Source organism: Platalea leucorodia, assembly GCF_965183815.1.
Source record: "Platalea leucorodia genome assembly, chromosome: 6".
NCBI classification, from domain to species: Eukaryota; Metazoa; Chordata; class Aves; order Pelecaniformes; family Threskiornithidae; genus Platalea; species Platalea leucorodia.
The window spans coordinates 54,423,325-54,444,984 of NC_138828.1; the positions used below are offsets into that span (position 1 = coordinate 54,423,325).

Sequence of the window (21,660 nt, forward strand, 5' to 3'; positions counted from 1 at the left end):
AGTTTACTGCTGTTGGAAAGTGGTAAAAAGTCAAATATGTTTCTATAAAATGCCTTGTCAACTGCAAGTAAACAAGACCACTCCTTTCAAGAAGCAGGCACCTCCTTATTTTAGTATTGATAAGGTATGTGTCTTAAACATCTGCTCAGAAGTAGTTACAAAAATAGAATTTGAACAAAGAGAAGGAAATGCTATATTCCTATGTGGCAAAGAAATCCTGTTTATTGGCTTTCTGAACTGGAGCCCTCAGCCAGAATGCAAGGGATTCAGCTGTTCATCTTGTAGTGAGATGAGAGAAGCTTATATCCAAAAGTTGAATTCGGATTAATATGGATGTCTTTGTGATTGTTATTACACTTCAGTAAAATTAATCCTTATCTTACATTGGTGCAAGTCATATCACGATTAAGCCTAATGACAGACACAATCACTGCTTTTTATTAAAAAAATACCTTCTGTGAACCTTTCAGGGGAAGAGGAGACAGGAGGAGGAAGAATTACCTGTCTGCTCAATTTATTCTATTTTAAGGTAGAGCAAATTAAAATAACTTCTTTTTTTTTTTTTTTTTTTTTTTTTCTGAAAGAAGTATACCTTTAAAAAAACATACCTTTTAAAAGAGAGGTAAAATTGTAATGCATCCCTCGTATACAGTCTGTATCAGGATCAGTTTGATGGGTAGTTTCCTTTTATTGGTACCTTCTTCTGAAAAACCAAGCCAATGAAAACTCCAAAGCTGTAAATTTTCACAGGCCGGGGGTAAGAATGAGATGGCAATGCTGTTTACTGGGATAAATCAGGTGCTACTAACAGAATTTCAATACCAAAGGTTAATAATATCATCATCAGTAGCTCTTGAAAGAGACCTGACTGCCTAAAGGCAACTTAATTTTAAACACTGAGACAAGTCAATCAGTATACACCTAAAAATATGCATCGAGGGATGTGGTTTGCATACATTACATCCTTGTTTTTTATTTCTAACCTGTGAGATCTTGAATTCTTTTGTTCACTTATTCAAGAACTTAGGCACATGCATATTTCTTTGTAGGGTATGGGTCTGCTTGTTGCTGGTCACCGGGTAGAGAAAGAGAGTTTCTAGGGGAGGGGCAGGGCACAGAGAAATAGCCTTCCACTCAAAATTCTGCGCTTCCTGTGCAGGTGTTAAAACACCTCTCCCACCAGGCTACTTGCCTGGTGATAGGGGGAAGTTGATGAGTTGAAATTGTAAATGTCAGCTCAGAAAATGTACATTGACTACAGCCTGAGAGGTTAGGAGGTGGGCCCATTTTCCCATTTTTACATTTTGCATTATCAGAACTGATAGCCTGCAACATTTAAAATGGCAAAGGGTGCAGTGGAAAGCAAAATACAGAGATGTCAGTAAAGCCATCTCAGTGCTCTTGGGAGCACTACCCTGGATCATGACTAAATGGATGTTTCTGACCAAGTGCCAACAATTTTGGCAAGGATGTGTGAAAGGATAAATATATGAAACTTAACTTTTTTTTTTTTTTTAATTAAAATGCCTTTTGTAAGCTCCAAGTGTATTTTTATTTGTGATTCATGGAACCCAGTGTCGATGGTGCAGGCAGAAACCTACACTCTTTCTTACACATTTTACTCTGAATATGCTATGATTAGATTTATTATGTAAGTAAATATCCACATAGACTAGTAGAGAAGGTATTTCTGTTCATGGTCATAGGTTAAATTAAGAAAAGTATTATTTCCTATCAGCCTCAGAAAGAAAATAGCTCTGGACCTTTTAAGTCATGTGGAAGAATAAGATTTATGGAAGAAAATATAGTTACCCATTGACTCCTGGAAAGCAGTACAGCAAACCTGATTGTAGATGTGATTTAGAACATAATGAATTCAGGAAAGTTGTAGTTTTATCAAGGGCATTGCTCTTGAAACTTTTCTGAAAAGTCATTTTGAAAGACTGTCACTAGCTAGGCCCAATAATTAATACTGCAGCAAAATATCAGTGAAGAAAAATAATTGGTGGCAAAATGATGTATCCACAAGGTATCAGTTCTGGGGCTTCCTCCAGTTCTTCCATCTGTAGGATATATGTACGCCTGCCTGTACCTCTTCCTGAAGAAGTAGTATGCAGACAGCAGACCCATCTGAAGTGACCATCAGGTGGGTCATGCCTCCACTGTGAACAAGGTTATGGTAAAGAGATGTGCCTATAAGTCAGTGGCTGCCTTGCCTGCTTTCTGCCTAGGTCCCTCCACCACTGAGGCTTCTTTGGCATAGAAATTGACATTAAAGCTAATACATTGCATCACATTTTTAAGAAATTTAAAATTTGCTTCTGGGAAAGACTTGTTTCCTATCTTCTCTAAAAAAGGCAAGATCTGCATGAGACATCTGCTTTATCTGCACAATTAGAAGGGAAGATCATGTGCTGTTGTACAAATACATAAGCAGAAAAAGACTCCTTCAACAGCTTACAGCTGATATGGATAAAGAGAACTGAACATAATAAGGATAATACAAGATCTTTGATTCTGTTTATTTTTATTTTCCATAGCCTTTTTACCTTACCTCTTCTGAGTTAGCTTTGTGGCCTTTCAATATTTTTCTGAAAAACATCCCTAAGAAAAAGATTTTTGCTGGCCAGTTTGCTGGCATAGTGTACTATATTAGCTGAACCAAAATAATCTTTCTCTTTGAATTCTTCTCTCCTCTAAGTATAATTCCTCAACCCTTTTCTAAGTAGTATGTGTATTAAGAAGTGTATATATGTACATATAGAGCCATATGTGTGTACAGATTTTATAGGCCTGTATAATTTCGTTTTTTTCTTATTTTTAGTTTTTCAACTTCTTTTTGACAACAGTGCTTTAAAAAGTATGCTATTGTAGAATTAGTCTCTGTTGGTTTGCATCTGATTTTGTAAGCACTCATCAGAACAATCTCATTGATTTCAGTAAAATAAGGAAAATGTTGCTGAGATTTTTAGATTAATATTCATTTACAAGACTTGAAAATATGAGCTGTGTATTGTGACATGATTGCAACAGAAGAAATATTCACAGAAGCAGGTGGGAATAAATTTCCTATGGCACGACCGGTGAGATAGGTATGAGATTTGTGCTTATTGACCTTGTTGCTGTCTAGTGGCTTTCTTTACTACATATGCTCATTAATGGCAGCAGAAGTTCAATCAACATGTAGAACCAGGGCAGCGTGTGGGTCTAATTACTGCAGCAGTGTGCATGTGTGTGATAATGGGCATTTTGTAGCCAAGAGCACAACAACAAAGACAACAGGCGTCAAAATTCGAAGGTCTCGACAATAACGGGCAAGGACACCTTTAGATTTTAGTAACTGCCATAGCAATTAATCACGGTGAGGATCTTTTGATTGACTCTTTCCTTGGCCAATGTTTTCCTGAAGAGGCAAAGGGCTTGGTTTCGCACCCAGCTTCTGCTTGGCAGCAGTGCCAGGGACGCACTGACCCACGCTCCAGGGGAGGCATTGGAGGGCAGCTCTGGCTCTGCTGCAGCAGTCTCCTCCCGGCGGTGCAGCACCCATGTCTCTTCAGCCAGCTCTGACTCAGAGCCCCTTCCCTTCTACGTTGTAAAAGCGACTGCTGAAAACAGTGAGGTTTCAGGCTGTATTATTTTCCCTTTATGGTATCTGTAAAGGTAGGCAGTCCCTCTTGTTGCCTTTCTCTGGCTCAGGTAACTTGAAGCATCTTCCCTCTCTGCTTGGAGGTGGCTGAGTCTTTAACAAGCTGATGGGAAACTGGTGTATATGGAGGACGTATTCTCCCTTGCTGCTAGCTTCAACTCAAATTAAGCTTCATCTCAGCTTCAACTCAAAAAATCAAGCACAAACATATATTTTACAGCTCATCAGTACTTATAGTGGATGGAAGAAAATGTAGGCTAGTCATAAAAATAAGGGGCAGTGTTACAGCTTTTGCAGCTATGTCACCAGAAATATTCTTTCTGTCTTTGCACTGAGCCACTTGCAGTCTGTAATACACTGAACAGAGATTTTATGTCTCCTTTTTCCCTCAGTTTCCAGCAAGAAAAACAAGTGCTCTGCTTGAGCAAGTGAATCCACCCATGCTTGTGATACACATACAGGCTATGTGTGAGAATTATACTAACAATTACTGTTTAGGAGTGCTCTGCATGCAGATGCCACATAGAGCATTGAAAATGTATCACATAGTTATGGGAAACACAATAGGAATCTTTCTGTGAGTGAAATAATTATATTTTAGCCACATTGGAACCAAACAATCTATCCAGCTCTAAGTCTTTATTCACATGTAAAAAGATCATTTATGCATTGTAATGCACTCTTGTCCAAATAATTGTGCTGGAATATTGTATGAAAGTTTTTGAACAGCTCTGTAATAGCCATACTGTTGGATGACGGCAGTATCATTAGTAGCCTGCATAAGTATTTCTAACCATGTGCAAATTCATCTTTTATTCCATTGTAATTTATCACACAGTTTTCACCTTCTATATGTTTCAAGAGAAATTAACTGTACTTGAAATGCTTCCCAAGACCAGTCAGCTCCATGCATATGTTAGACGATGTGTTGGTGTAGGGTGGAAGCGACACCATGTGCCCATGTTCCAAGGCCCACACCTGCAGAAGGGTGCTGGAAGATGGGGTGGTTCAGAGGAGAGTCACAACACGGGGAAGGCTGCTGTTCAAGGTCTGTTTATCTGGTGAGGTGCAGTGCTGGGTAAGGCAACTGGAGGCAGCTCTCAAAGGTCTCTAATGTGCCCATGTGAAATACATTTTATGAGGTCCTTCAGCAAAGGTTCTTAAAACGTTTAAGCATAAAAATCCTCTCATGAACAGTAACTGAATAAAAGAGAGGACATACATAATCAGTGTCACTTCTCCAGGAATGCAAATTGAAGAAAATATACCTAAATACATGTCCTGTCTTTATATGGTGTCCCCAAGGATCCTCCTACAATGACCCATTATTTGTCTGTTCTGCTGTGGCTGTTTTTGTGGTCCTAAATAACCGAACAACATTGCTTCTAACGCCTGCACTAGCTCAAGTACCTTGAAACACTAGCATCTTGAAAAATACCCCCCGGTGAAAGTCTGAATGAGCTTGGCCTGTTTAATTTAACAAACAAACAAAGAAAAAAATGAGATGACTTGATAGAATGCAGAATCACTTTGGCATATTAACGGACTTCGGTGTAGTGGAGAAGGGCATAGTAATATGTGCTCAGGGCATAAACGTAAACATATCCCCATCAGGCACACGAATTTATAAAAGGGAACATGATTAGCTGCTGGAGTAAACTTACCGGGAAAGAGATGAATTGTCAGTCCCTTGATGTTTACAGGTTGAGACTGAATGCCTTTCAAGATGATATGCCTAAGGCAGCCATAAATTATGCTTTAGTCTAATTTATGTTACCAGCTTAATATGAGTAAATAAGGTAAATGGGTGAAATAAACTTGTGACATTGAGAATAATCCAATTGTTCCGTAAGACATTAAATATCTGGAAAAACTGAATGATCTCAAAGCCTCTGACTGAAACATTAACAAAATGAAGCAATGTTTGCAAGCGCCATAAGCAAATTTTCAAATGGGCTGCAGATTTTTTAGTAGGTACATGCAGAAGAATTAATTTTTTCACTTTTTATTTTGGCCAAGGTTTTGTGGAAGAGATATATTGCATTTCTGAAAGTAGCGTAGCCATCCCAAAATCAGCTGAATGTATGTGCTATAGCACCTTTCACAGGTGCATATGTATAGTATACGAATGGCAACCATGGCTTGAATTTGCATTTGTTGTGAGGCCCAACCTCTTGCTGACTTTTTCAAAATAATTCAGTTGCACAAAGATTTAAAAAAATAGATTTGTAGGACATTCCTGTGTCAAAAAGGCATAGCATCTTTCATTTGGAAAATCAAACCCCCTGTCCTTCTAGAATCTAATAGAAATTATTTTCAAATGGTAATAGTATTCTAGGCAGAAATCCAGAGCACTATATTTGCTGCCTGAAAATATAATTTAGGAGTTGTAATATATTCCCTAATTAAAAATATCATGCACAGTAGCGATTTTATTATTCATTTATTATCTGGACCATTGAACTAATCTGAAGAAAAGCAGCATTCTCAGGGGCACAAGTGAAGAGGTTCCCTTTCTTTTTTTACAAACAAATCATTTGCTTTCCAGTAAAAGGGACAATAATTTTTTTGTTTGAAAAACAAGGACTTCCTACACCTGGCTATACAATTATTGTTAGACTTTAGCTAAATGCAGGTTATATTTCTTGTCTGAAAGAACATACAGGATTACTTTCATGGTGTTTTTGTTTCGTGGTATATGGGTAATACTTCATAAAGGTAAATATATAGGAGATTGAAAACCAAAATAAATACCATGTATAAAATCTTATGATTTTTAACTGTAAGAATAAAGCTAATTTTCAATCATTTGAAAGAAACTGGAGTACATAAAACTTAAAAATCAGAAGTGGTCGCCCTATAGTTATTTTCTATTGCACCAGGCCTACAAGTGTAAACTTTTGGTTCATGTGTATTATTTCAAGTTTTTGTCCATGTCAATGACGAGTGGAGTCAAGCTGTTACACATTCAAGCTGCAGAGACTTGGCTCTGAAGCTCAGACTGTAGCAGTAGACCCAGGTGGGGTCTGCGGGTCCCCAGTTCAGTCCCTGTGGATGGCCCAAAGGCATAAATGAAGAGATTATTCTACATGGCAGAATATACCGGTGAATACTATGTGATATAGAATATATAGTATATAAAATCCACTATATACTTTCCAAAAATTTGTCCACTTTTTCAATTGTATTAGGTGGTCTGATGAAAGATGTTGAGCTGTTTTTCCTTAAACAGCTATGCCTACAAATACTACTGCTTTTGCCCTTCTGAGTATTCAGATGCTACCTATATTTCATTAATGCTAAATTACAAAGGACAAAGGTTTATTTCTTCTAAATTTTATAAGACCTTCTTTACATTTTCCAGAAAAAAATAAGCCATTTTTCCAGATCACGTTTTTGAATATTCATGGCTTTTTTGCTACACATCTTTTAACTAAAACTTTTTTACCTCTGCTCTCCAAAACCCTAAAATCGAGAACTCAAAAATCTCTTTGTATAGTACAAACATGCCGTCCAGTTTTAGTTTCTTAGTAAACTGATATAGGGCAAAAAAATTTGAGATTCAGGACAAATCATTTGGAAAACTAAAGTCTGAACCCTAGAACTGAGCAATGCTGCACTGGCACCCGGGTGATCACCTTTCCTGTGTAGATTTCCAGACACCTATGCTTTACTAGAATTAAAATAAAACATCAAGTATGTATATGTTCTCAGATCTCTTTCTTTTGGAAAATAGCATTATCTGTACTGTAAAAAATTTCAGCTCAATTAATTTTATTTTGTGTTTTTGTTGTGTTGTGAGTGATGTTTTTTACAGTATGGTACTTCTGCACTACACTACAAAAATAAAAATCATTATTTTTGTAATATAACCAAATTTACAATGATGTTTATGCAGCTGAGTTCTAATTTTTCTTCTGTCTAGCTGAAGCTAATACAAGTTCCAAACTAATTTTTCCAGACTAATCATTTGACTCATGGCAAGGCATTGTATTCAACAAATGCAGCATAAAATGTAAGGATTATGTAGACAAAGCTCAAAGGTAAACTCAGTGTTCCAGTCTGCTGACAAAACTTGCTTATTTGTCTTAAAATTCTGAGCTGTTACACTTCAATAATTCTCTTTTACACCACAGAATATATCTGGAGTATTACACAGCACTTCTAAATTTTCTGTCAAACACAACACAGAAATTATATTGCCCTTTTATTTGCTGAGTGCTGTCTCACAAAGAAATAATAAGATACAAAGAGAAAATAGCCTGAAGCCCAGGATATGGTTATGGCCTATAAGTATTTTGGTTTTTCTCAGCATGAGTTTGCTAATTCGCATATTAATTAGTGTTCACATATCATCGCTTTGTCATTAGAAATCCAGTTGCTGCATTCAAGCAAAATATTAGGAAGACTATCTCACCATATTTTCTGTTGGCACAGGGTACTTTTCCTTTCTGTAAAAAAAACGTCCCTGCAATACTGGAGTGGAAATGCCAGTTACAAAGGGTTATACATATACATGTATAGCAAAATTTTTTATAGTTCATGTGCTAATAAAATTAAGTAAGAAACTTCTGTACATATCTCTTAAATCCATTACTAAATACAACTTTACCTTCAGAGAAAACCAGATTAAGCTATTTACTGTTGTCTAACACTAGGTCATAAACAGCAATTTTTTCCTTCATGCTAAAGTAGCTTAATTCATTAATCCTTATGCAAAATGTAAATGTTTATATTAGACAATTAAAACAAGGCTTTGTTGTGCTCTTGTTCTCTTTCTCTTTCAATACACATCTGATTTATTATTCAATAAATTTTGTCTTTCATATTTTTTTCTTTCTGCACTGTAACACTGCTGCTTGAAAATCCGGATGTATGTTCTAGATGATATGAGGGAAAACCAAGTTTTCTTCTGGCTGGAAATTGTAAGAAAGTGTTTATTACATCCAAATCTGAATTTCTGTCTATTTTTTATTTTTCTAAGGAAATAGCTAAATGTTATCGATTGAATGTTTCATGTTATTCCTTACCCTAGCAGCCAAAATATGCAAAATAATTGCAACAGTACCTACATTAAGCCCCCAAAATGCAGAATTGTATTGGAAACTAATACCTTGGTGTGGTGAAGTGAAAAATTCTTGCATGATACTTATTAAACCAAAGGAAGCCAGGGAGAATCATCTCAGAATGGCGTAAGATGACGTATTCTTTTATATAAAGTCAAAACGGATGGGGCATATCTGCAGGCACTTTGGAGGAGAGGTTTAAGATCTAAAACAATCTTGTTAATTGGTGATTTGGTCTGAAAAGCAGGATGTAGTTCAAGCAGGACAAATGCAAATTACTGCACTTCAGTAAGAATAATCAGCTGAGCAATGAAAGATAGAAACTGGCTAGCTAGGCAAAAGTTGCAGAAAAAAAAATTTAGGATGTTTTATTGAACGGAACACCAGTTGCCAAATTCATATTGTTGTGAGGAAAAGAAAAAAAAAGAAAAACCCTGAACATCTGGTATCCTGGTTTGGTTATTGCACTTCAAACAAAATACTGACCAACTGAAGAGGTTGTAGAGAAAAGCATGGATAGTGATCAGATGTCTAGAAAACATGACCTGAGGAGGAAGGAAATAATCCGTTTCCTTCATCCAGTGACAAGAAGTAATGAGCTAATGTTGCAACAAGGTATTTGTAGAAATTAAGAAGTATTTTCTAACTAAGAGCTGAGATAGACTGCAGAGAGCTGTTGTGCAGTATTCATCACTGGAGTTTTTTATGAATGGGTTACACAAAGGCCTGTGAGGATGATTTTGGTGCAGTTGACACTGACTTAGGAGGAAGAAATATGTAAAGATCTTATGAGTTACTTCCAGTTCTATTTTATATGGTTAGTAAATATGGGTACTCCAGCATGGAATTACATAAAAGAAAAGGAGTAAGCTTAAAAAGAAGCAAGCAAAAAATACGAGTTAAAACACTTACTTGATTTTTGGTGTAGATAGTTTGTTTTTTTTTTTTAAATTATGACCCTCCTTGAATAACTTTACTTCACCTTTCATACTATGTAATTCAGTTTCCGCTTTGCCAGTTAAATTGACATCAAATGTCACCACAGGATTTTCCTGCACAGCCCTTTCTGCATGATAGGAACTGCCCAGAGATCTATAAAGGCATTACTCTATCTTCACCTATATCTCTCCTTAAAACTTACCATGGCTCTGAGGCTTACCTAGTCTTCAGCAAGTTACACCCTTGGAATGTTGTAACAAAAATTGTTATTTTGTGGTTTCCATGGGGAGAGCTCTTTTTTTTTTTCTTTCCTCTTTCCACATTTATTACTTGCAGCACAACAATATATCTGTAGATGTATGAAGAATCTGAGAAATCTCTCAAAACACTGTCTCCCAGGCCAAATGCCAATGTTCCACCAGGAATGCCCAGTGCTTTTATCAATATTGCTATAAAATCCAAGTCTCAGCTCACTTGAGTTTGTTTCTGTCAGTTGATTTATGTTTCTAGTCAAAATGTATTGAAAGCAGAAAATCGAGCTGAATGGCCTTCAGAAAAAGTGGAGTATAAATTGAAACTCTGAACATAGGAAAACCTTTCTAATCTTACAGTTTCCTTCAGACTGTATTACTTCAACATTTTATTCTTCCTTGAACATGTTTTTAACCTTTTTTGGTTTTTTTGCCACTTTAGAAAGAAGTCTGTTTCTTTGGCAAGATTAGCTTGGGAAATTGCATTTTCATATACTCTACTACAATATACTCAAAGGGATCTTAGATGTAAGATTGCCTATAATTTACAATTGTGAAAATTCTACAGACATGAAACAAATGAAGGGAATTTCCATTCTTCAACATCTCAGATCCAGAACTGACATCTAAAACAACCCTCCCCAGTTCTTTATTTTACTCTGTTCTCCCAAGCTCATTGTAGCTCTTCTATCCTTATGCTGTACCCCTACATCTCTGAAACCAGAATTTCAGTCCAGTACTATGTCTGCCATTCAATGCACACCCACCTCACATTTTCCCTATTTTCTAAATCGTCTCTGTCCCCATGTGCTCAAGCAGGAGAGGAGGTCCTAGAACTAAGTCCTTTTAACTGGCTCCCACGCATGTCAGCATCTCCCGTGCTTGCTCTTCTCTTCACATATTTTGTCCCAGGTACAATTTCTTCCACACAGCTGTGATAAATCCCTAGGCAGAGAAAATATACTTGTCCAGTAAGCCTATAGAGAACATGAGTTTTAGAAGCACATTTCTGAAAAAAAAAAGTGGAGAGGAGTAGCAAAAAAAAAAAAAATGGGTCACGATTTGCTGATGCAGAGTAGGACTTCTGTGTTATATCATAATCTCTTGCTGTCTTTAGCAGGAAGCCAAATGTGTTTTGCTTCCTGAGGTAGTGGGAGTATGGTATCAAGGAAAGAAAGGGAGAGGAACCTTTTATAACACGGTTCATCTTTTATGGAAGTCATGAATTAAAACACTCCACAAGATTGAATTTCTCATTCATGGCCTCTGTTCCCCACAGATGGATGAAAAGTGGATAATTATAAGTGAGGAAGTCAGAAGACCTGGTGCTGTAAGTACCATTGCTGTGAGTCATGAATCTGGAGCAAATTTTTTTATGGCAACTTGGTATATCTTACTCTCTATCCATGAGGTTATTCATTCCACAGCAGTAATCAGCAGCACATTGGGTCAGTCTTGTTCCATATATACTCTTCCCTAGTACAGAAGATGATGTCAGCATGGAGGTATCTTTCTTTGACATTGGAGTCTGCTTTAACTGGTGATAACTATTAGACTTCCTTTTCAGACATACAGAAATTGTGAGACATTGGAGAATTTCTCAGAGCATCAAGCTTGACTTACCAAGAAGTTATTTCTTTAAAGGGGAGCTGATTAGCTGGCCCATTACCACAAGCAATCTGCCCCCTTTGGCTACTCAAGTGTAATTTGCCAGGTGGTTGAAAACTTGATCATCTGCTAGAAACTGATTTGGTTTTAATTTTTTTATTTTTTGGAACAGAGTGGCATATTTCTTTCCACAGTCACAGATATTAAACTAGACTTTTGTGGCATGTATCCAAGTTCAAAAAAATACGCAGTTCCTAGCCCATGAGAAATACTTTTCTCCTCTACTGGAGAAGGACCGACTGCTCTTCAGTTTGTAATCTTCTTAGATGTTTTGGACTGTCTATAATTTCATCTCCAAGCTTCTCTGACTCAAAAGCATCACCCTGGCTTCTGGCCCTAAAACCATGAATTTCTTGAATTTGATGGAGGTATCTGTACTGAATCTATAGTACTAATCAATAGAACTATTCACTTAAAGAGATAGCAAGATCCTTTCTTGCACTCTCTTGAATCTTTATAAGTTAGTTATTGATTAGAAAATAACTGAATTTTCCAAGATCTAATTTTGGTACAATTTTTATTGAAACAATTTAAAAATCAGAGTGTTTGATAATCTTGCTCTTTCTGGCAAGATTCTGGAACAAAATGAATCAAGACATAGCAAACTCTAGAGTGTTAAGGTGCATTGCATTCTTCCACTGAGGATTTTTAAACCCAAGTGTGATTCCCCACATGCAACATGCACATTTTGCATAATGCCCATTTGTCAAAGTTTTTGAAATTATTCTCACAGTTTACCATATTTTTGTGTTTCTCCTTGATTGTAACACTAGACTAATGACTGTAATAAACATTATTTCACAAATGGTATACCTTGCTTCTCTCGCTATTTTCTGTTTCTCATGGTTTCCCCACTTTTAGACTCCAGGCAGGTCATTGAGTAAGAGCGAAAGAACCATAATTTTGAAGTTCTTTTTCTCTGTATAAGAATATATGCGGTTTTTTTTGCTAAGGCAGGTCTTGACTGACATTCACTGTTGGCTTATTGGTGTATATCTAGAATGTCAGAAGCTCCACACGACCAGGCAGCTGCAGGGCAGGCACACTCGAGCAACAGTGAACAGTTTGACTTTTGTGTCAAACAGTTCATTGACTGCATAACTCAAGAAAGCCAGTGGAATATATGGCTGAATAACCATGGAATCAAAACTTTGTAAAATTGTAAAATTCACATTTATTGGCATAAATGTGAAAAGACAGCAAATTGTAGAATTAAAATAACTTCCAGAGATAAAATAATTTCTAGAGATCACTCTACACATTACAGTGGAAGACATTTCTTTTGCCAAACTTAGAAACAACAGACTTTAGCTTTTGTTTAGTTGCATAGTCAAATGTTAATTCATCTAATGGATCATTTATAGGAAAAAGAAGGGAGAAAAGAGATAAAACTAAATAGTTTGGAAGATGTACATAATATGTTTCTCGTGGAAAGAGATGAAAAAGGCTGTTTTTCCCACCATTGGCGATAGAATAAGATTATCTTAACCAGGAAGACAAATTTAGTCAGTGATACTTGCACAAAAATTAGCAAAGAAAAAATTTCGCAATAAATAAAATGATTCAACAAACTTGCTCTAGTTTAGGTTCTTCAATGATAAAATAAAATTGGGAAGCTGCAGAATAACATGAATTCCTTAGTATCCATCTTTCCATGCTTAGCATATAGTAAATGGCCAGTTAATCAAAAATTGTCTACTCTCCTGTTCTTTAAAGAAGGTGCTTTTAGTTCATCAGTTTATTTTAAGCCTGTAAGTGTACTTGCAAAATGACTAGAAACCTTTTAGCTAGAATACTTGCCTGTATTACATTACTTTGGATTTGACCATTGACTTCAATTATTATTCTTGTTATAATTTTCAATGTAGAATATAATCTGCTAACGTTGCCTGCCTAATGTTACTGAAAGCTTGACTGTATTTTTTTTCAGTTTGTTCAGTCACTGGTGAGACATTTAATTATGGTGTCTTTTGTTAGATTCAGAACAGAAAATGACTGACGTTAAATGGCAGAAGTTGTTTATAAAAGATGTTAAGAGTTTGCGCATATGTTTTTGAAAGTAACTGAGTTGAAAAGTACTCACAAAACTTGTTGGATGCTCACTTAGAGCTGAAAATTCTAAGACTGCAATACCCCAAGTCCTAAGCAGCTCAAAACTTCAGGCTTTAACTTGTTCTCAGTGAACTTCTTTCTATCGGAATACTGCTGATAAATCAGTTGACTCCTTTGAACTCTGGTATGTCTAGTGAAACTTATGTAAGTTTGCATTTTACCAAGTTGCTCCTTCTTCTGTCACAGGGAGGAAAAAATGGCATTCTGCTTCCCTGTCCCTTCTATAGTAGATGACCATTCACTTTATATAATCAGTTCTTACATTTTAATCTGTAAGAGAAGCAGTGGGAAGTATGATCAGAAGTTTGCATAAAATTGTGTCTTTTCAGATTAAAAAAGAGGTCTTCAAAAGGCATCAATAGGAAAAGAACTTACAGATGTACTTGCTAATTGGTTGTGGTAGAAATGTGTGCCTATTTTCTAATTTTAATATGTGTCGCTTTAGCTTCTAACCTTTGCTTCTTGTTTCATTTTCTCAGCTAGATTAAAGAGCTCTTTACTACCTAGATTTTTCTCTCTCTGGAGATACTTTCATAAAGTAATCAAGTTATTCCTTATACTTTTTGTTAAAAGAAACAGCTTGAGCTCTTTGACTCTCTAATTGTAAAACAAGTTCTTAGGTATTCAAATATTCATTTTATTTTATTTATTCAAATTTTATTTATATAGTTCACAATCCTTCAGCATCCATTTTGACAAGGGAGCACCACAACTACTGAGATCTTTCTGATGAGCAGAAAAGTCAGATGCACTGCAGGGTCTACCTCAGAGTATATCTTAATATGCAAATACATTTATATCTATATTTTTATATATGTGTGCTTGTGTGTGTATGCAAAGGTTATATTAGTCCTTTACATGATGGCATTTCATGGATGACTTGGATTCATGAGCATCTTTTCATTCTTGGCCAATGCTTTCCAGAGCACTAGTCCATTCTTTTCTCTGTTTGGTTAGTATTTAATTTGTATCCTTTGTTCCTAAGTATGTATGTGAATTCTGTATTAGTTAAATTCACACAGTCCATAGAGGCTCTGTCTCTTGTAGCACCCAGTATCACAGCTCTTGAGGTGATGTACCACAGCTGTGTGGTACAGTGTGCACCGTTTCCCCTGCGCGGCATTTGTTTCCTAGACCAGAAGGCTGACATGGCATCCTCTAGTGTGATACCAAGTCTTGACAACAAGAAAGATGGAAAGAAACAATGACTTGACTTCTCCAATACTTAATATACACCTATGTTTTTTCAGTTTATATTTCCACAGTGAGCTTCTTAATGCATACTTTCAGTAAACTGTCTCTTTGTGGATTGTTACTGGGTATCAGTGAATATCAGTGGCAGATGCTACAACAGATCTTAGAGAATCCAAACTTTTTTGAGTGCTTCAGTAAAACGACAAAAGCGTGAACCTCAGCAGTAAGAAAATTGGAGTGCTACTATCCTGGAATCTGGCCCTCAGCAAAAGAATAATGAAAGCACATGAAAGCACACAGTAAATATGTGTTTCAACTCCTCCACAATGCACATACTATCAATCTGATTTTTAAAGTGCCTCTATATTTTTCATAGTATTCCTAAAATGATGAATAAATTATGAAAATTGTCAGTGTACATAATGTATTCACATCATGACTGTAAATCCTTGAACTGTAACACCACATTTATCATCTATCTTGTCACATTTACTGTAATATTTTCAATTTGGGCTGTGGTTATATGTAGGTTCTAGCTATGGAGACCTTTTGGATTTATGAAGTGAAAATGTAGCTACTGAAATACTGTATAATTTTAAAGTTCAAATATTGAGGGTTCTTCCTTTTCTTGCTTTGTGCAGATTTCAGCAATAATATGACATATCTCATAATAGCATTTAATAACTGTACAGTATGCTCCCTGCAGTACTATGTAGCTCTTTATGAGCCAAGAAAATATGTAAGGCATTTACTGAGTGAATCTTTCCTTGTTGAACACCATTGCTGTAGAGCTAACATATTAAAACACATTAAACACGTTGAAAATAATGAAGTACTGTCTTTCCGTATCCAGTGGATGTTGTAATAGGCTTTTGTTTAGGCAGGTATAGAGGTAGATTTACAGAAACTATGAAAGAACAGTCAACTTAGATTACTTAGGATTCTGTACCAGATTGATAGCCACAGGCATAATTCCTGTGCTTTTTACCAGTCTTACCACTATCAGAAGGACTCTATGTTCCTGCTAGTTTACTTTCAATATTACAGTCTGCCTCCTGATTTTTGGCATAAAGCAGATAAACAGATTTCCTCCAAAGAAATTGCTCTAACTTTTTCAGTAAAATCTGTGCTGCTAATATCTGTGGCTGAGCTGTAAGCAGTGTTTCCATTTACTCTTAAGTGTGCTGAAAAAATAAGTATACAAACTTTATATTGAAATTTTGTTGGAAACCAAACAGGCATAAAAGATCCTCAAAAGGAAAGCAGTATTTTCCTCCTTTTTTCTGTGTTTGTTACTGAATCACAGAGTATAGGGTAACTCAGGTTGGAAGGGACCTCAGGAGGTCTGCAGCCCAAATTTATGAAAAGAGATCAGACAAGGTTGCTCAGGGCTTTACCCAGTCAGGTTTTGCACAATCTCTCTGGGAAACTTGTTCCATTGCTGGACGGTCCTCACAGTGAAAAAGGTGTTTTTTATATCCAGTTGGATGGGATTTGGGTTTTGGTTTTTTTGTTTCTCAGTGTGTGTTACTCAGTTCGTATACTTAATACTGTATTTTTTTTTTTTTTTCAGGTAAGAGAAATGTTACTTTCCAGGGAAAAGTAAGTACGTATACAGTTAGTGTCAGAATTCAGAGCCCTGGGACCTCAGTATATAGGACACTCTTCTGCAAAGCTTTGTGTTTGAATGACGAAAGTCTGCTGAGGAATCGTATTTCCCATTGCAGAAATGGCAAAGTAAAGCCCTTAGTCTGTTGTAAATAACTTTTATTTTGTTTAAACTTTGCGAGAATTTGGAAGTGTTTTTGAATAATTCGGACACATATTGATACATTCAAGAATATCTTCTTGTGTGTTGCGTGTAGAAAAGCTTCAGACAAAAAACCCTAGATCTGCTTTAAAGAGATTCTCCAGTCACATTGGTGGTAGCGTTGTGTGTTTATTCTGAAAGGACAGTTGCATAGGTGAACTATGTTGATTGCTGAACTTATGCATTATTACTGAAGGAGGAAAACACACAAAAGGAACTGGAACATGGAAATAAAATTAGTAATTGCAAAGGATATACAAAGACAATTAATTACAATAAAGAGCTTAGGACATTAAAAAACATTAATACATAGTAGACAATTTGCACTAATGGGCACTATTTTTGTAAATCTGTACTATCTAGTTTATTCAAAAGGCTACTGGCCTGTTTACTGTGCTACCCTATCTTTTTGCAGTGCATTGCTGCAGTACTTGAAACACAGCGGGTGGTATTCTTAAGGCAGCGTAGGAGAGAATTAAGCATGGTTTCCTGCAAAATGCCTGCACAGTGGGTATGAGCTGCAATTTGCCTATGTAATTTTGACATCATGTGCAAACAACTTAGTGAGTAGGTGCAGTGTCCATCTGATTTAAACATTGACTGATTTAATGATTTTGCCTGTTTCAGCTTTCATAGGCCTAATTATGGGCATTACACATAGTTGCGTTCTTCATCCTAATTATATGCTGGCTCAATGATTTCCCATGATTTAACTGCTAATTGCTAACCAATGACATAGGACTGTAATAAACCACTTTGTTCATTAAGCCAAATATTCTCAAATGGCCAGTTTTTTTCATTTTTCATTTGAAAATTTAGAAATGACAGAATCAAATAGTATAATACCTGTTTTTCTTTGTATTTCATGCTATATGGATCTTATTTAAATCAAAATGATGACGTTAAAGAACATTTTCCTTAGTGTGGTATACTGGTGTGAAAGACTACAATTTTAAGTGTTCAGCTCAGTGGTAGATTCTAGAAACTTTCTGACCCAACCAAATTTCAATTAATACTTAACATCTGTTTTTATGTCTCTGACATAGTGCAACTACTACATGCTAGAATTCATGATCTGCAGAAGTTCTCAGGATATCTGAATGATTGAAGTAAAATCTCCTGTGTAAAGACAACTAGAATTAGTCAATTTAAGGTCCCACCTTCATCTATGAATTAATGAATATTTAATGGGTCTTTCTTATCTTTAATTTCAAATCAAACCACAATGTTTGGGCTTTGCCCTTTTAGGCTTCCTAGGCTTCTTCTTGAAAGACATAACATCTGGTGACTTTTTTTTATTTTAAAGCTCCCTCTTGGTGTATTCTGACTTGCCAAGGGTCCGACTGCAGGAGGATTAGTTTCACCAACTCTGGAGAAGCACTTGAACTTGAATAATTCAACCAGAGATCTGGACCTGAAACTTCTACCAGATTTAGTACTTAGAACTAAAAGTAATTTAATGAGTTTAAGTATGTATGGACGCCAGTAAAAGTGAATAAAACTGTTTGCAACAGAGAGCATTACCTCAGCTAGCAATGTGCAGGATTGGTTCCTGACACAGAGCTTGCTATTTTCCACTTTTAACAATTTCAGGTGCAAACAGATAGGAGAAAAGGGTGGTCCTATACTCTATAGTTCCAGCAGTGATAAGCCACTGGAGCTGAAGTGGATTTGAGTTAATGTCTATAAGCAGAAATACTTTTTAAAAAGTTTTGCATCATATAGAAGAAGACAAAAGTTCACCATCAAGTATCTAACTCTTTAGAAATGCCTTTTTTCTTTTTCTTTTTTTTTTTTTTTTTTTAACCAGAGAAGAACTGAAAAAGAATATTGCTTGGCAATACCATTTGCATGTGGTGCTTTCATACTACCACCATAGACGCAGAGCAAATGCATGTGGAAGACTTCTGCAATATGCAGTGCGGAAAACAAGAAAGGACACATTTATGACCTGAAAAACTGGGAAATATTGTTAATCTGGACCAAATGCAATTGTTTCTGATTTTTTAGCCCAGATTAGAGACCAGAGTTTTTATCTGAATATAATTTTTGTGTTTTGCTCTTCACTAGGCAGACAGTTATCCCTTTGAAAACATTTATCTCTGAGAAAGCATTGCAGTCTACTATCAGAAGTAGAGAGATCTAATTTCATTGTTTTAAGAGAAAAACTTCATCAACTTTAGTTATTTCATAATCCTTAATATGCTTTCCCTAAAAGTCAGAAACAGGTGTGACTGATTTTTTTTTTAGAAGTATGGTCGTGTCAAGAAGAGGTTGCATTCATTCCTACATTTCTTTCAGTTTATTCAGTGAAAATGGAGATGGTGTGTTTGCTGTTAATTTCCTCTTTTTCACAGGTACAAAGCCCAACAACCCCATAAAGCGATACACAAGGTGGAGTTTAACAATCTTATGTTGTCCAAAGTCAGTGCAGAATCATGAATTTTTGTATATGGTACTTAAAGTACATAATGTTAATTAGCAGTTGATAAAAAGAAGTCCCTTTGTGAAAACTGGATATTTCTGAAGAAATGCAAACATGATTTATATTCAAACCTAGTATGATCACCTAATTTAAATGCAATATATTTATTCCTTATATTAAGTAAACTCTGCCATTTTGTTTTGAAGTACTGTATATTACCTTAGCTAACACACTGCCTGATAAGCATGTGTTTCTTTTTATTAATAATTGCATTTTTATACTTGCAACAAAAGAAGTGAATTTCTCATGGTAAAAGGTAAAGCAAATTAAGAACATTAGGGCATAAGAAGGCCCAGCTGAGTCAGAGCAATTGGCCATCCAGCTTAGCATTCTCCAGCTGAGAGCACGGCAATGGGAAGTGCTATTTAGGGAAAGTACGTGAGCCTCTCTGTTTTCTGCAGTCTACTCTTCCTCTTCTTCAGTGTCTTAGAACTGCTGTTTCAGGGGTGTTGGGAGGTAAGATCTTGCTTATGCCTTTTAATTTCCCTTTATGCACTTATTGACTGTGAGGTTTTGTTTGTAGTCTATTTTTTAATTTGCTGGTACTGTTTGCCTCCATAACTTTGAGATGTAGCAATTAATTATAGAAAGTACTATTGTCTCCGCATAGTATTTTATTTTACCTGCTTTAAATTAGTCTATTGCTAGCTTTATCAAGTCATTCTTAGTTCTAGTACTACGCATTTTAGTGAGTAATAGTTCTGTGCTTACTTATTCACTGCATTCAGAAATTTCTAGAGCTTAATCGTATTCCCTTTGTGTTGCTCTCTCCAAATTAAGGATTCCTAGCCTTCTTAATCCTTCATTGTAGGGCAGCTGTTGCAAGCTTTTAATCGTTGTAGTTGCCCTTGTCCCTGTACTTTGGAGTCTAACTCAACTGTGTCCTTCCAGAACTGTGCAGTTGCGTATGCTGCTCAGGATGTGGCCTTGCTAAGGTTTTCTGGAGGGGTCTTTTATAAATCTGTCCTCTCCCTTTTTCTTAATACTTTCTTGAGGGATATCTAATGCTTAGTTGTTTCCCTTTGAGTCCTGCTGTATGTTGAGCTGATGACATCAGAGAAACATCAATGATGACTCTAGGAACTGTTGTCACTTGCAGTTCTAGATTTGTGATAGACGGTTTAGATTATTGTTTCTACACATTTATGAACTTGGAAGTTCATCTGCTATCTTTTACATGCTTAGCTTGTTTGCAGTCCTTTTAGTTTTGGGAACAACTATAAGAAATAAATGTTATATTGTTTACATAGCAACTTGGGCTTCTTATGCTCACGTGCATGTATATTTCTATTAAAAACAGTAAAAATGTTCTTTTAATGTAGGGAATTTACAGTTTTAGTGTCAAACACATAAAAAAAACAGAATAGTGCAACTGTGGTTGTCTGTGCCGCTTCAGTTTGTAAGCAAAATAAGTTCCTAATTTCATGATTACATGTTTTTCTTCACAATACTGGGCCTTTATCCAGTATGCAGATGCAACTGGTAGTAGTAAACTGTAAGACTAAAGAACCTGAAAAGCTCTTCTAGTGCATCTTTCCAAGAAAAATAAATTTCCTTGAGCACCGAGTGTCTAGTGTAGGTCTAAGTTTTCCTGTTTCTTTATTCAAGTGCTCTATACAGTCAAGAATTATATTGCTTCACACTGGTCTCTTGCACTATGTGGCTGGTAATTCAAAAAAGTATCACTTTGGCTGTTTTTTTTGTCATACAGAGATTTCTGTCTCTTCCTAATGTTGTTTGTTATTGGCTATGTTGAAAGTTTTGGGTCTTTTGATGCTGTCTCTTCTTTGAAATCTTCTATCTGTGAATACAGGTGACTGCTTTTATGTGATACTGATTTTCCTGGCCAAAACTTTATTGAGTGCAAGAAATGCTTTTAGGCTGATGGTAATGCACATAATGAGGCTTCATGTCTGTGTATATATAAAATGCACATAAGCAGCATACGGCTTGCTTTCCAGATTTTTAATACTTAAGTGTGTGCAGCCAAGATGTGTTTGTCAATTTTTAAGTTAAATATTTTGGCAGCTCACTGGTGGATGTTAGTAAAGTGTTAGATGGGTGAACTGATTCTGAAGAGCAGATAAGAGAAAATAGCTCAGATTATGTCATTACTCTTGTCATTGTTAGTGTGTACTTCGGTAGCTCCCACAACACTCCTGGTGCTGCCTATAAAGATATGAATACTTGTTCCTTGCTCCAAAGAGATCCCAAGAAGTGCAAGTAACAGATGACAGTTGGGGGTGAGATTATAAACAGCTTAAAATGAAAATCAGCTATTGCCAGCTGCATGTCAAATTGTGATCATAATGAAAGCAAAATATAGAGAAAAAGAATTTAATTAAAATGTGAGAAAAAGGAATTCAGAAATGTAAATAGATAAAATTTACATTCTATTAATCTAATGGTAGCTTCTCTACTCATGTATAAGCTTCCCTTGAGAGAAAAGATCCTTTAATAAAAGCTCCCATTCAAACACATAATTTCCT

The 21,660-nt window shown here is 36.0% G+C and overlaps 1 protein-coding gene across 1 annotated transcript in view; it reads left to right on the plus strand.

Annotated features, from left to right (window-relative positions):
* Nucleotides 1-21,660, plus strand: part of SGCZ (sarcoglycan zeta) — a gene marked incomplete at both ends in the record, with an annotated part of 486,557 nt that overhangs the window by 12,045 nt on the left and 452,852 nt on the right. The window contains 1 exon segment of the mRNA XM_082315901.1: nucleotides 11,182-11,232. Within this exon segment, the coding sequence (XP_082172027.1) occupies nucleotides 11,182-11,232 (51 nt within the window).